Source organism: Pan troglodytes, chromosome 2 (assembly GCF_028858775.2).
Source record: "Pan troglodytes isolate AG18354 chromosome 2, NHGRI_mPanTro3-v2.0_pri, whole genome shotgun sequence".
In the NCBI taxonomy this organism is placed as follows: Eukaryota; Metazoa; Chordata; class Mammalia; order Primates; family Hominidae; genus Pan; species Pan troglodytes.
In genome coordinates, this window is record NC_086015.1 from 119,039,940 (window position 1) to 119,056,834 (window position 16,895).

Below are 16,895 nucleotides of genomic sequence, written 5' to 3' on the forward strand. Positions count from 1 at the left end.
AGCTTTTCTCATAGAGAATAAGGAACTGAAATCAGATCATCTCTAAGGTCTCCTTCAGCTTCTGTTACTTTGTAATTTCATGAACAACTACAAGCTGAGTCTGTGACAGTATATACAGATTTTGTATTTTTGTCCTGATTTATGTGGCTTAGCCATTTGCTTTGATAAAATTAACAAGACAACTGCCAAGTCTCTAGTTTACTTTGTGCTGTGTAGATACAGCCATAAGGGAAAATTAAACAACAAAGATAAATAATTGTCTGGCTAATCTCAAGTAGTACCCAAACACATCATGCCGAACCACGGCAAGGCATGAGCTGAATGAATATGACTCATAAATGCAGTGCTTTTATTTAAAAATTTAAATGTTACCCAAGCAATAGATATAAATAGGAAATATTTTTAGGCAGCTGTAGTCACTATTGGTGTCATTCTTACAGAGCTAAAATTATGTCTGGCTTTAGTTTCTGTATTTTAACCCTGGTGTCAGATAATTAAATCATTTAATCAAATATCAGATCATGGGATTTGGCAAACCTAGATCTGCTTTTGCTTTTAAAGGTAAATATTGGAAATACCAACTTTATAATAAGGAATATTAACTCATCATATATTAAAACATTTAAAATCATTTATTGAATTTTTAAATGGAAATCAGTATAACTGAAAGATAGTTGGTTAACTTTCTCAAAGTCTGGCAGACAGGAATTACTACAGTAACACTTTTATGATTGATCTCATTAGATGAGATCTAGGGTGACATCGTTGAAAATAATGGGTATAATAGAAATACCAAAACATAAAAAACCCAAACTTTTGAAAAGGCCGGTACAATGCCTAAGCAATCATTCAATGAATGTGAAAAACTGAGAAGGAAAAGCTAAGAAAGTAGATTCAATAAAAAATTACCAACAAACATGATTAGCCTGTTTAATTTTTCCTCACCTCTTAAGTATGGACCTAAATAATTAACATCAAATACATGAGGTATAATTTTTTGAAAATTATTAACTTCCTCCAAAATGCAGCAGGAGGAATTGTAGAAAATCCTTCGTGGAGGGTGGAGGTCGGTGCTAACTTCAATCATGTTTGAACAAGATTCCAAAAGAAGTATGACATCTCTTTGCCTAGAAAACTTTCAAGAGAACAGCCACTTCCTACCCCATTCTGATTCCTTATTCTTCAAAGTCTGCTGGGATTCCCTACTTGAGAACACCCAGAAACGAGAGTGTTTTGCATAAGTAGAAAGAAGAACCCCATCAGCGCAGTCTTCTCAAAGGATTTCTCCTTCATCATATGCCTGTCCCCAAATAACTTCAGTACTTCCTGGAAATGAGAACTTTCTCACAAGAAAGCTGAAAAATCTCACTGCATCTTACCGTTTTCCTGAAACTTAAGGAATCAATTATTAAAAAGAAGTCTTACGGTCCTTTTCAAGTATAGGATTCCAGCATTATGATTGAACAAGGGAATTTTTCTTGAAGTTGGTTGGAGTGTCTTAAGCCTGGAGAATTGCCATCCTCTCTGTAACTTGCCTATTGGATGCAAGATTTACTACTCAGCTGGGGGTAGGCTGTGACTTGGCCTTTTACTCATTCAGTATGGTAAACATAGTTTTTCTACAAATGAAGCTAGCTCAAAGATAAGGTTTTTGTTTGTTTAATCAACTGGCTGCTATTCTTTAGATGTGAAATAGAGAAGGCTGTTCTGCTTTGAAATACCATCGATATCAGAAAGGTCTTTGCCCTTGAAGGCATTACTGCTTAGTAGCCTTGATTCTTGTATTACTGAATCATGACTTCTCTTCTTTGCTGCCCTTCAAGTTTGGCCGATGGTCACCTTTGCCTTTGTGATCATTTTTGGACTTTGGTCTCTGACTTCAAAGCCGTTTTCAAAAAACTATTCTTTTTTTCACTCCACAAGCAGAAACTTTACAAGTCAGAGACTCTTCTCTTTCTTTGTCAGGATATTTGAAGACAGTTTCTCTTTGGCTGTGAGTTATGATTGGATAAGCATAAGTTAGAAGAGAAAAGGTTGAAGATAACTCATTTATTAGGCATTCATGTGAGCAAAGAAGTGGCATTTTAAAATGTTTATTGTCATTTAATGTTCATCACAAATTTATGAGGTAGATATTATTATTCCTATTTTACTTATGAAGAAATGGAAAAGCAGCAAAGATACATATTGATTACCTATATGTGAAACCTCTTAGCACAATGCTTGGCACATAGTAAACATTAATCAATGTTAGGTCCCTTCTAGTCATATTATAATGGCCAACACTTATAAGCGCTTACTTAAATATGTCATTTATTGATATGGACTTTAAATGAACACATTTAATTGTCATAACAACCCCACGAGGTGGGTACCAATATTATGAAAAATTAGGCAGTGAGAGGTTAAGTAATTTACTCAAGGTCATAGTGTCAGAAGTAGAATTTATTTATTTGTTTGTTTGTTATTTATTTGTTTCTATTTGAGGCAGGCTCTTGCTTTGTCACCAAGGCTGGAGTGCAGTGGCTCACTGCAGCCTTGACCTCCCAGGCTCAAGTGATCCTCTCACCTCAGCCTCCCAAGTAGCTGGGACGACAGGTACATGCCACCATGCCCAGCTAATTTTTTAATTATTTGTAGAGGCTGAGTCTCCCTATGTTGCCTAGGTTGGTCTTGAACTCCTGGGCTCAAGTGATCCTCCTACCTCAGCCTCCCAAAGTGCTGAGATTACAGGCATCAGCCACTGCACTCAGCCTGAGAGACAGAATTTAAATGTAAACACTCTGGCTCTAGAATCAACTCTCTTAACTACTACTCTGTGCATCTAAAAATAGTTATGCTTATAGTAGATATCTATTTCTTACTTTTTCTTTATATATGAAGACTTGGTTATAAAATTAGAAGATAGGTATAAAATTAAAGTTAGCAAAAAAAATGGAGAATGATGGGATAATGATTTTCATGGCTATGAAACAGAATAGCATTGGGGTTCCTTTTTATAATCCAATATTTTTAAATTTACAAACTTTTGCTATTTCCTTTGACCATGGTAACATTATAGGACCACAGGTTTTCTTCCCAAGGTAATTGAGGTGACTTTAATTACTTTGGTGACATCTACATGTCACAAAGCATTCAAGATATATATATCGGGATACACACACACACACACACACACACACACATATATATATATATACACACACACATATATACCAAGTATCTAGAAACATACTTTCCAGGCATGTTTCTAGGTACTTGGTATTCACTGGTGAACAAAATAAAAGAAATCTCTGCTTTTGTGGAGTTAAAACACCAACAAATGTATACTTTTCTTTTGAGAAGTTAGTCCACAGTCAACTGAAGAAGACTAAAAAGATACCACAAACTATGATATAATGCAAGGCATATAACTTCCATATGAGAATGAAGTGATGAATTCTGTTTAGTGTAAGTTTGGAGGTTGAAAATGTAGTTGAGCTGGGTCATAGGAATTATAAGCAGTAAATCCAAATGAGTCAAACTTGAAGATTTACTACATCCTTCACTGATATCATTGGCTGGTCTGCCTCCCAACTGCAGTTTTTAATTTTTGGTTAAAGAGATATCTTTGGTCCAGATCTCCATAATCAAAGTCCAAGAAGGGAATTCTTGTGCATATAATTTATTGGTGCAAACTTATAAGAGAGTGAGAGAAAAGAGGACAGAGCAGAGGAAGATACCAGGCAAAGACGAGAGTTCAGGGGAAATATGGTCTCAGCCTGATCCAACAGAGAGCTCTGAAGCACAAACTGCACCATAGAGGTTGTTTTGTCCAAAAGCAAGGGTACTGGAGTGGAGTCATGGTAGGCAGAGGGGCATGACCCCTCAGGAACCAGGTTGAGGTGGCTCCTATTTTCTATACCTTACCCAAGTGGCAGGTGGGGCTGTTAGCAGCCAACACCTCTGGCAGCTGGGGGATGGGAGCATGGACCTGGTAAAGAAGATCCGAGAGGGGCACCAACAGCATCTACTACAAGGAATGTAAGACATCTGAAAGGCACGTGGAGAGATGTAGAGTTGTAGAATATTTGAGTGGCAAGTGAGGGAACAGATGATATTGACAACTGGCTGGCTGTTTTTTTTTTTTTTTTTTGCTATCTCTTTTTGGTTTGGTGGGACATTTATAAAATCTGAAATAGGTATTATTTATTTTTACTTCACTGAAAAATCTTAAATGCCAGTAGTTTAAATTTAGTAAAATAGAAAAAGCAGCACTGTCATTCAGAACCCCAGATTTAAAGTTAGTTCTTGTAGGCAAGTATGAGACTGCCTTTTATTTTGATTAGTTTTGATTAATGGGAACCTCTTTCATTTTAAGTCAGAGTCCACAAATTTACATGTCTTACTCCAGACGCCCTGCCTCCTCTTGCTTTTGCAGTGAGAGTTCTTTAGCATTTTTTAATGCCTTTAGGCAAAACCTGCACTCTCCAGTTCCCCACAGACCCCACTGCCAATTTTACCCTTGGCCAGATTTTCACATTAATGTTGTTTGCCTGGCCTCTTAGGCAATTGAGTTTGCGAAGGCTGGAGGCTGAAATCCCAGCTCAGATTTTCACCTAGCTGGGATTCTTCTCAACTGGGATCCTGTGGAGTGAAACAGGGAGATGTAGAATTGAAATTACTGATGTGTTTCTTGTAAACTTTTCAGAGTGTTAAACACATACAATTAACATTGACTTCCTAGAATTAAAGGTTAGTAAACTGATCATGTTCTAAAACAATAACATAAATTTGCTTATTTCACTCTAAGGCCTATGTCAAAGAATATATGCTAATGAACCAAATCATAAAGCACTTTTTCATTTTCAAGGTGATGTACAAACATTGACTAAGTAGCTTTTTAAAATGCTAATATGAAAAAAGGTTATTACTGGATAATCAGTCATATTGTAACTGTCCTTTATAGCACTTTAAAGTCTCAAATGGCATTCTTAATTTTTACTGCATTTTGCAAGTATACATGAACATATATATATACGTATATATATACATATATATGTGTGTGTGTGTATATATATATACGCATACATGAGCAATTGATTTTAATGTTAATTTTAAACATATGTTTTCAAGCTTTTCCAGTTTATGGCTCGATAACTTTTTCACAGCACCCCTAAACCTCTGCTTATTAGACAGTTAGGTTCAAGGAGCTTAATAATATTATATTGCACAGTATCCAACAGATAGTTTCTCTCAAATTTCAAAATATATATTGGCACTCCTGTGAGTTCACTGTAGCACCCACGGATTCATGTGTATGGTTTGAGAACTACAATTTAAAGTGCTGATTCACTATAATGTGCCAAGCAGTGTAGATAACTTATGGTTACCATAGAAAATGAAAGTTTCCCAAAAGTTTGCTTTCTGGGAAATCACATTCTAAGTCAACCTAGAAAAATTATTCACCTACTCTTTTTTTTTTGTCTGTAGATATCATAGGCTGTACCTTGACCTAGTTTTTACTGTGAAAATTGAGAAGTTTGAACTGAGTGAAATAAGTGTTAAAATCAAATTTTGTTTGGAGATAATTTAGATATTTTAACTCAAATATTTAAAACATATTTGTTTATTTTAAACCTGATTAAAACTGATTTATGGAGTTTTTTAAAGAGGGAGAATAACAAAATCTTTTTCTGATTCATTGATCAGTATAAAAAAGCACTTCTATAGTTGAATATCAGTGACATGGTTCTGCTTATTCCAGTTTTTGTTTTATAATTTGGCTTAGTTCAAATCTCTGAGAAATCCATTAAAAATTGTTTTGAACCAAATTTTCAGGATGTATAAATTGTTTTTATTGAGACCAATTAGCTCTTCAACCTCTTGCTTGTGTCCATGGTTAGAGTTCATAGCAAAAAATTTTCATTATTTAATGTCCCTTCACAGTGAAAACTGGGTAAAAAAAATAGTTAATAATAAAATTCTGTTAAAAATGAAGCCTCCCAAAGTGAAACTTAGGTTTTATGATTTTTGTCCACTCAAATTATTTAAGAACATAGCCTATTTTTTTTTCCTTCTTTTCCATTTTTATGTTTGGTAAGATAATTAAACCAAACTATCAGCTTCAATGTCTCAGTGAATCCAGCCTGCCAAGGCATAAAGATAAAGCATGTTTTTGGGTTTTGAATGTCATCTGCCCCAGTCTCCTAGAAAAATATCATACCATAAAGGAAAGATTACTGGGCTGTGAGTCAGGAGTCCTGGATTTCAGTGCTGCCTTTTTCAATTTTATGACCATAGAGAAATTACCTAATTCCTTACAGCTTCAATTTTCTTATCAAAAAATTGGGTGTTAAAGTATCTCTTACGTTCCTTCAAGCTTTAGATTTCTGTGGTTATACCATATATCAAAGTTCTTAAATAAAGCTATAAATTCTTCACGGTCATATGTGTGTGTGTGTGCACGTGCACGCATGTATTTGGAATTCCCCTGGGAGAATAAAATAGTCCTTATTTCAAAAAGAATTCAGGAAATTATTTGACGGCAAAGTGCTATGAGCCAACACTGCAACTGTGATAATGACCACTTGCAATCAATTTATGGCAAGCTCACAAGAATTTGAAAATGCTGAGAGAAAAGAGCTCCTGAAACTCAGGTCTTTAGAAGTCCATGATAAAGTTTGGGCACACGTGGGATTTTTAAGTTCTAAATACACACACACACACACACCCCTACAGAAAGGAGGAAAACAAAAATTCCTAGGTTGAAATGTCTCTAATCATCACTATTAGTTAACAACACTCACTATCGCATTATTTTTCTATTCTTGTCATGGCATTTCTCATAATTTCTCAGTGCCATTGGAGCCATCAGTGTTTATCTTTAGGCTGACTCTGCATTCTACCTCTTCCCTCCAACCCCCAAACAAACTGAAGCAATGCCTCAATAGACCCACAGATTCCACTGCCAGCTCAGCATGTAATTTAGCTGGGAGCAGGGATGAGGGAGTGATTTTATTTGACTGTTATACTAAAGTGAGAATACCCTTAATTTCTTGTTTTAATTTTTAACCTTTAGAAGTTGACTTATTCATTGTAATAATGGTAAGAAATAAAGTTAATATCATTTAACTTAATATATTTACTTCATCTTATTCCAAAAATTATTGAGGGCAAGTAGGCAAGCCATGTAAATTATAATTATTGATGTTTCTGCATATTTCTAGTTGGGGAAGAAGAGAGAACACTAATTTTTGATGATTTGATAGACATTCTTTATAAATAATGTTTTAAGAAGTTTTCAAGGCTAGTCAACTTGTACCTTCTTTGGCTTTAGTTTTAATTTTTTAAAAAAATATCTCTGGGTTTTTTCTCCATTCAGAAAAAAACACTGTCTTTTGTTCTATAGACTAGAAATATTATATTCTGTCCTAGTTTTATAAGAGTAGCTGTCTTTAATTAATAGTCACTCATATCTTTATTTTCTGAGTAGTGCTCTCTAATTAATTAGTCATTCATATCTTTGTTTCCTCATCAGAGTCAGACTTTACAGAAACATTCTAGGGGAGAAGGTCTCTTAATCATCTGTCTGGGAAAGAAGTTTTTTGGTGGGTAGTGGAAGAATGGCTTTTTTTCCTCTTGAGACTATTAAACTTGGCAGCTAGAATTAGGTTGAGTGAATTTCTCAAATCCTTCATTTCCTGAAGGTTGGATTAAAATTCAGCAAATCTCAAACCCCATAAATTGGATTAAAATCTCGACAAACTACATTCTGCACTTTAGATTTTATAAAGCACTTTCAAATACCTCCCTTCAAACTCCAAACAACCCACGATAAGGTAGGGCAGGCATTATTATTCATATTATGTGTACATTAGGAAACTGAGACAAAGAAAGGAAAAGCATCTTCTCTGAAGTCATATGATTAGTTAGTGGCAAAGTCTAGGCTAGAATAGGAATCAGCCTGGTCTTAGGCCTAAACTTGAGGGAAAAATAGACATGTAGATGGCATATTGCAGATATCACTGAGACCCCATCATGCTGCCTCTGATTTTTCTTCTTGGTTACTCTTTGAAATCCTTTAGTGTATAGTGTTATTAGCAAAAAGGTTATTCTCTCTTTCAAGTGCTTGGAAAGTAAGGAAGAAATGGGGGCAGAATGTTACTTGCATAATTCTCCTCACATCAAAATGAAATATACTGGCTCAGGGTTTTGAAAGGAACTTAAAATGTGAAACATGGTAATGAAATGAGCAAAATGTGGATCACAGTGACCACTGAAAGCCATGATCCAGGCTCCAGATGGACATCTGGTATATAGCTAAAGAAAAAGACTGTGTGAGCAACAAAAGGGCCATATGTGAGTTAGCTGCCAAAGATTTTTTTTATTATTATTATTACTTTCCTTTGAGCTTTTGAGGTGATGATGCTTAATATTCAAGAAAGATGAAAATAAGAAGAGAGGAAGCAAACACCCAGCTCATTGGTGATTGGTAGAGTAATTGTGGGCATGGCCCCAGGATGATAGCAGCTTCTATTTAATCAATGTTGACAAGGCTGGGGAGAGCTGGGCAGGTCCCAAGAGGTAATGTTTTACTCGGAAATCCACTCAACCTAATTTCAGTAATGTAGGGCTGTGGAAGGGCCTGGACTGGAGCCAAAAAACAGGGCCATTAGAGCTCAGTGTAGGCAATGGCAGCTGGGAACATCGCCATCCCTCCAGCAGCATTGCAACCAGGCTGCCTGGCTGAGCGCACAAGCAGCCGCTGCTGCATATGCTCCTGGTATTTGCTCACCAACAGAATGCATCGACATGCTATTCTCATCCTTTTGAGGAAATGAATGGAATGCATAAAGGCAAGAACTGCTTCCAAACTCTATTTTAGCAAGAATCAGAGAGCAAGTTTGGCATACATCTTTCAAGGACCACTGTGAAATTGTCCACTTAATCCCCTGAATCCTTTAAGGCTACCATTACATTGTTGTAAATACATGCAGAGATAACTTAGATCTTTATTGCTGTCTTAGTGTGGTTTTGATCTTTCTTAGGAATTGTGGTTGTGGATCAAGAATATGGAAACTACTATGGTTTTTCCTTTTTCAAAACTTCTGAGATTCATTCAAATTAGTCAGCTTTGCAAATCCAAGAGAAGTGACCCAGGACGAATTACGCTCCTTAGGGCTGAGTGCTTCTTATCTAGCTGTTCTTTCCTTTACCATTCTTTCTCTAATAAACAACACATTATTATAGTAATTTGCTAGCATATAAATTCCAATAACTTAGAGGTTTTTGCTTTGTGTTTCCATGGCTGTGTCACCACTGCTATATTTGCAGTTCGTGGAACAGTGTATGGACATAGTAAGACTCAATTTCTTTCACTGGATGAATAAATGAATGAATGAAAACATTTTCTTTCTTCCCTTTTGAAGGATCCTTGAGCTATCATGCATCAAGAATGTATGAATTTACTTTCTATGATGTTAACTTTCTCTTTTTAAGTTAACACAGAAATGACAAAATTCATGGAGGCTGCCAGTGAACGTGGTGGTAATCTCTAAGCTGTCTTTGGGCTTGAAAGAGCAATGTTTTTGTCAAGGCTAAAATGCCATGGCATGGGCAGGTTACAGCTTTCTATCAGATTCTAACATTATCTGTCCAAATGACTGAATATAATTTTTGAGACTAAATCGTGGCACAGCAAGAGTATTTAATCAACTTCATTAAATAATTTAATCAAGTTTTTGAGCCTCTAGCTTAAGCCTCTCATATAAATAAGGTTATTTACTCCTGAAAATATGACTGTGTTCCATTTGAAAAATTTGCGTCTTGAAAAAACCTTTTTCCCCTAAAAGGAAAAAAAGCCTAAACTACTAAAACTAAATTTAAAACTAAAACGCATCATCGATTTTTGTTTATTGTTTTTGTTTTAGACACATTCGGTTTTATAATAGAACTGGATTTGGGGGATTGATTTTGCCCTGGTAAAAATGGATTTGGGGAGAAGCCATCACTAGGTAGATAATAGTAATAGTCTTAGGAAATTCATTCAATGGTCACTACATAGATACACGTGTGCACGTGCACACACACACACACACACACACACACATACAGCCCGAGTGTCTTTGGCTGCTATAATAAAATACCATAAACTAGGTGGCTTATAAACAACAGACAAATTCTGGTAAGGGCCAGCTTTCTCTGTACCTTGCTGTGTCCTCACATGGTGGAAGAGACTAGCTAGTTCTCTGTTGTGTCTTTCATAAAGACACAAATCCCAGTCATGAGTCCTCTACTCTCATGATTTAACCACCTCCCAAAGATTCCTACTCCTAATGCCGTCACCTTAGGGGGTTAGAATTTCAACATATGAATTTTGAAGGAACACAGACATTTAGTGCATAATACTGTGACTCATTTTTGTTTTTCCTGTAATGTCTTAAACAAAATAACAGTACTAATATTAAGTTTTAATGTTTAATACAAGTAAAAGTACTATTCAGAGGCAAACTGAAAAAGAACAAGCATATTCTACGCTTCGCCTTGCTGGATTTCAGCTGTCACACTAGCACTTCCAGGCTTTCCTCATTTGCCAGCTCCAGGTCATTGCTTCTACTCACTTGTTCTATGTCACTTGGTGTTGAAAATCACACTTCAATCTTCTAGACTCTATAGCCTCTTCCTAAGTAATAACTGTCTCAGAGGGAGGTTGATCCGCTAGATGAGGAATGTGACTATTTACTCTAATTGGATCATGGTAATTGGAGTGACCAGCTGGCCTCAGCCATTCATTTGTCTTTGACACTCACCATGATGATCAAAGATTTTGCACAAAATACTAAAGATTACATATTAACTCATCTCTAGCATTTACAAATCACATAATTAGTGCTGGAAAGTGCCAAGACCAGATTTTATACTACAGAAGACTTATCAGGATTCTTCCCTTCATTTTTAGCTGCTTTTAATGGTACAATTTTTAAACTTTGTAATCTTCAGACCTACATAGCTGTGGACCGGACTCCCTGCTTTAGTTATCACTCTGAACTTACCCATTCTTTTTGGGCAAAGGTAAAACCAGGGAAAGCAACTAAAGTAAAATCTGCTGAGATAACTCTGTCCTACGTTGGAATTTACAGTGTGGCCTTACGTAAACCATTCAGTCTCCCTGTGTTTCAGTTTCCCCAGCTGTGAAATGGGGTGATTAAGGTAGATGTGAGAATTAAATGCAATGATACAGGTACACTTCGCACTGTTCTGAGCACATAGTAAGAGCTCGAAAATGTTAACTATAGCTAAATACTTTATACAAAGGACCAGGGAAGTCATAATCCATAATTCTTTCCAGGCAGTTGTTTTAAGCTGCTGAATAGAACAGGTAAGAAAATGTAGGTATAAACTAAACAGTCGACATTATTTATCACTGCAATGATTTATCTAGGGTTGACATCAGTGGGAGAATAAGCTAGCAATATCAAAATGTTCCCTCTGATATTCAGGCTTAAATGGAACTATTTATACAAAACTTGGATTCTGTTTATAATAAGTTCTGCTTTGTCAGAGGTTAAAACCTTTCCCAAACTCACATGCAGTCTCCTACCAAAAGTAGGGCTAGCTAGAGCAGGTGTATTGTCCACATCTGGCTATTGTTCCCTTATTTGGATGTAGAATTTTTAAAAAATGTTATCATGAGTTCTTAGTTTATCTCACTTTGGAAGCTGTAATAGATTGTTTCTTTACATTGTTTCCTCCATCCATATTTTATTTTCCTCTCCATAATTTCTTGGTGGCCTATAAAACTTTCACTGCATCCATTGACTTGACCCACTTTTTTTTCTGCCAACTAGTCATCCCTTCACTTAAAACAAAGCAAATATTTTGCTTAATATTCAATAATATCAAGTAAAAAATTACTTTAATCTCAGACAAATATATATCTATATACATATATATATATAGAGAGAGAGAGAGAGAGTTTTATATGTTCCAGCTAACTGACTAGCATTTCCTTTTGTAGCCATCTAATCGAGCTTCATCAATTTTAATTTTAGGGTTTTTATTTTATACTTTGGAGCCAACAATTTTTTAATCTCTAAAGTTGTATAGGTCACTAAAACCCTATGGACTCTAGCTACTTAGTTTCAGTGCCGAATTGCTAAAATGAGTTTGGCCACCTGATATAATCGGAAAAACTGAACAAATAGACCTGAGTTTTAGCTCTGGCTTGGTCATAAGCAAGTCATATGATTTAGGGAAAGTTCCTTTATGCACCTAGACTTCAGTGTCATCACCTGTAAAATGAGGCTGTCCAGTCATTCCTTCACTCAAGAAATATTTACTGAGGTTCTTTCCTGAATGAGGTTATGTGCTGGACATGGGATTCAAGGTTGAGCTGAAGTAGGTACTGCTGTTACCCTTGAAGAGTTTATGGTTTAGTGACTGGATGATCTTAAAGGGTCCACTCATTTCTAACATTCTATATTTATAAATTTTATTGTCTTTTTTTTTTTTTTTTGACAGAGTTTCGCTTTTGTCCCCCAGGCCGGAATGCAATGGCAGGATCTCTGCTCACTGTAACCTCCGCCTCCCAGGTTCAAGTGATTTTCCTGCTTCAGCCTCCCTAGTAGCTGGGATTATAGGCACATGCCACTATGCCCAGCTACTTTTATATTTTTAGTAGAGACAGGGTTTCACCATTTTGGCCAAGCTGGTCCCGAACTCCTGACCTCAGGTGATCCACCCATCTCAGCCTCCCAAAGTGCTGGGATTACAGGTGTGAGCCACCGCACCCAGCCTGAATTTTATTGTCTTTTAAAGGTATATTATGAAAGGCTTTAAGGAGAGCAAGGATTTTGCTTTTTTTTTTTTTTTTTCTTTCTCAGTACCTAGAAGAATGCCTGGCAGAGTGCAGGTGTCCAGTAACAACTTATTGAACAAATAAATTAATAAATATTTACATTTAAAATACTTTGAAGCATTTGAGAAAATGAATATATATTGAGGCTCTCTCAATAGAGCTTCATAATTTCCTGTCATAAGAAACAGATTTGTGCCAAATTTCGTCTTTTGTCCTAGGACCAGGCAATGGATGACAAGAGAAAGTGGGAGAATTTGGGAGGATTTAGCTTGATTGTATTCCAACAAGGGAACAGAAAGTGTAGCTGCATCTCAGAACCATCTGAATGTTCAAGTTTCTGTTTCTGCATTTTTGAGTTTTATTCCCTTTATTCAACAAACATGCAATTCTCACCTTTCCCAGTCTACTTCCCTTTTTCTCTCATTTCCTAATCTCCCTCTAAGCATACATAATAGCTCCCATGTCTTTATTTTGGAAAGAGAGATTTGAAGTCTTCTCTTGTTCCTATAACTACTATCTTTCTATATGTTTCTGGGTTGTGTAAATCAATATTATGTTTATTTTGCAGTTTGAAAAGGGCACTAAAAACATTGCTTCTTGGAACTGATAAGGATGGTAAACTACCTTGGGCATACTTGTAATATCCAAAGGTTTGAGTAGGGTTAGGGAACCAAGCAAACTCTCCAAAAGAATTCCTGATTGTTTTAGAAGGACTTCACTGAAATAAATCTGGAATCTTTCTTCTGGTAGAAAAATTAAATAACTCATTAGCACACCAAAATTTTTATAATTCCTGAGGAATACTGCTGATGCATAGTGTATTATAATGATCAGAATTGAGTTAGTTTCATGCAAAACTTGGATAGGTGCACTGTTGTTCAAGAGGTAATTTCAGTCACTTTGGAAAGCTATAGCCTTAAAAAAATCTTATGAGTAGTAGTAGGTAGCATCACTAGAATAGCTATATTTTATGAATAGCTTATAGTGTGTTATGAACCCTATAAAATAAGTCAGACTTTAAAACCCTGGTCAAAAGTGAGTATTATAAGGTAAAATTACCCATCGTAGCTGCTTACTTTATTTACCAGACTAGTCTAGTTAGATTCTAAAAACCTAACCTATTTTCAATAAATAAGTATTTCTGCTACTGAAGAGCTCTAAAAGAATGTTTTTTGATAGGTGTTTCAGAGAAGAAATTCCATAAATTTGTTTAATAATGGTGGGTATAAATGTTCAGCTTCATCTGAATGTAAATATGTAGCTGGCTGATTTAAAAGAGACATACATTTTGATGAGCTCTTTTAATGGTCTCCTTAATGACCCCATTTCTCTAATCTCAACATCTATGTACAGTAAAACTATTTTATTTAGTATTCCTAGTTTAATCTCCTTAAAGCATAGCTGTATTATGTTCCTTGCTCAAGTGCTTTCAAGCTATGTCTGTTATCTTCTAATTAAACACAAATTTGTTAGCCTAACAAAATTCCATGGACTCCAGTTTACCTTTCCAAGAATAATCAGCACCTAGTAGTTGTTAAGAGGAGGACAAGCAATAACAATAGCTCCATTTTAAGACAGAGGCATCATCAATATCAGGGATGGAGAAAAAAAAAAAAACAGTTAATACAGTAGGCCTGGGACTGCTATCCTTAGAAAGGCTTGTTTGTAAAGTTGACCATTGGCTGGCATCTGGGATCTTGGATTTTGAGAAGATTCTCCTCATTCCTTAACTGATAAGAGTGGTTCCAGGTGCCTAAAATCATAGTACAAACAATGTGGTTTATGCTGAACATCTATTTTTCTTCTGGGAGTCTGAATTTTGTACCTGCTTGCTGGAGGGTGCCTACATGACCTATTACCAGTGCAAACTCAGTTAAACTTCCCTAATAGATGACATCTTCCATGTGTTATGGTAATTTATTGCTGAAAGAATTAAGCACATCCTGGGTGACTCCATGGGGAGAAGACTCTTAGAAATTTGTTTGGTTTCCTCCAAACTTTGCCCATGCGCAACTTTCAGCTTTGCTTATTTTGCTTTGTGTTTTTTCGCTGCAATAAATTTTAGTTATGAAGCAGACTGCATGCTGAGTCCCATGAGTCCTCCTAGCAAATCACTGAACCTAGGGGTGGTCTTGGGGGACACTGACACAGGGAGTTGATTGTTTGGCAACACAAGTTGTTTCAGAGCAAATTAATTCTTTTTCCACAAGCTAGCATATTAGTGAACTATCAGGTAGCATAAAATCAGTTGACTGAGTTCTGTCGGGAAACAAAGGGAAAATTTTTCTTCAAAAAGACATGATATCCTCCCTGTTAAGCAAAGCAGTACTTTCCCTATGGATAAGTGTATTCAGTTGGAATGTGCTTGGCTGCAAGAAACTGAAAACTATTATATTACAATGCTTTAAAGAGGCTAGTGACTTGTTTCTGAGGGAAAGATATCTAGGACTGGTACAGTCACTCAGTGATGATTTTTTCTTTTTGCTCCACCATCCTTAGTGTATAGTTTTTGTCTTCATGGTCACAAGGCAGCTGCTACAGTGCCATGTATTGTTTGATGTCCAAGTGATCAGGAATAGGAGAATGTGAAGGGCAAAACCCAACTCTGCCCTCTCTAGGGACTTCAATTTCTATATAATTGACTAGCACTGTCCCACAGGAGCTGAAAATTCAACTACTTCACTTTTCAATACTGGAAATGAGTGGTAAGAAACTTGGACTAGATAATCGATGGTCCACATAAATTATCTGTCACAATTCTTCTGACACTAATAGAACAGCAATACAAGATTGTCATTGATTCCCTATGTGAAGATCCTGTATGTGGATACCTTGATTGTAAGGCTGAGAGATTAAAGACCACAGTAACTTTTGTTAAGTGGTCTCCTTGTCACTCACATACCTTTGCTCCTGAGTTCTTCCATAGGTGCCACTGAACAGCTTCCTTGAGGTAAGCTCTTCTGAACTTGGAACCTACATTAACTGGGATATTAATAATCTCTTTTAATCTTAATGCTCTTATGAAATGACATAAAAAGAAGAAATGCATTGCATCATTGTATGAGCAGATAAGACAAAATACTAATTCTCTCCTTTTCCCCCCATCCTATCTTGTTTTCTTTCTCAGAAGCTGTAGATGAAACCAAACCTAAGGAAAGTGCCCGGCAGGACGAGGGTAAAGAAGAGGAACCTGAGGCTGACCAAGAACATGCCTGAACTCTAAAAAATGGCTTTCCACATCCCCACCCTCCCCTCTCCTGAGCCTGTCTCTCCCTACCCTCTTCTCAGCTCCACTCTGAAGTCCCTTCCTGTCCTGCTCACGTCTGTGAGTCTGTCCTTTCCCACCCACTAGCCCTCTTTCTCTCTGTGTGGCAAACATTTAAAAAAAAAAAAAAAAAAGCAGGAAAGATCCCAAGTCAAACAGTGTGGCTTAAACATTTTTTGTTTCTTGGTGTTGTTATGGCGAGTTTTTGGTAATGATGATTCAATCATTTTGGGAAATTCTTGCACTGTATCCAAGTTATTTGATCTGGTGCGTGTGGCCCTGTGGGAGTCCACTTTCCTCTCTCTCTCTCTGTTCCAAGTGTGTGTGCAATGTTCCGTTCATCTGAGGAGTCCAAAATATCAAGTGAATTCAAAATCATTTTTGTTTTCCTCCTTTTCAATGTGATGGAATGAACAAAAAGGAAAAAATTCAAAAAACCCAGTTTGTTTTAAAAATAAATAAATAAAGCAAATGTGCCAATTAGCGTAAACTTGCGGCTCTAAGGCTCCTTTTTCAACCCGAATATTAATAAATCATGAGAGTAATCAAGGTCCAATGGCTCTGTGTTTCTGTTCTACCTTCTCATTAGTTGGTTGGACATGCTAGGGTCTTACATTTTCATCTTTTTCTTCTCTCAGTTTTACATCAACAACCCTGATAAAGAAAACACAGATGAAGCCTAAGGCTCTGGTCAAGACCAATAGCTCCGGCCCTCGAGGGAGACATCTGTTGCAGGCCTGTCTCTTTGGCTTACGGGTGGCTATCTTTTAACTGTGCCTCTTCACATCTTCC

At 36.4% G+C, this 16,895-nt stretch overlaps 1 protein-coding gene across 3 annotated transcripts in view; it reads left to right on the forward strand.

Moving 5' to 3' along the window:
* The window catches only part of GAP43 (growth associated protein 43), a 421,417-nt gene extending 404,765 nt beyond the window's left edge, over positions 1 to 16,652 (forward strand). For 2 of the 3 annotated variants that reach the window (XM_063805184.1, XM_016939930.3), the window contains one exon: positions 15,966 to 16,652. In XM_063805184.1, coding sequence (XP_063661254.1) covers positions 15,966 to 16,054 — 89 coding nt within the window. In that variant the 3' untranslated portion in view covers positions 16,055 to 16,652. The remainder of the gene's footprint in view (positions 1 to 15,965) is intronic. The other variant, NM_001009816.1, reaches the window with a different exon arrangement.
* Positions 16,653 to 16,895: the final 243 nt, after the last annotated feature.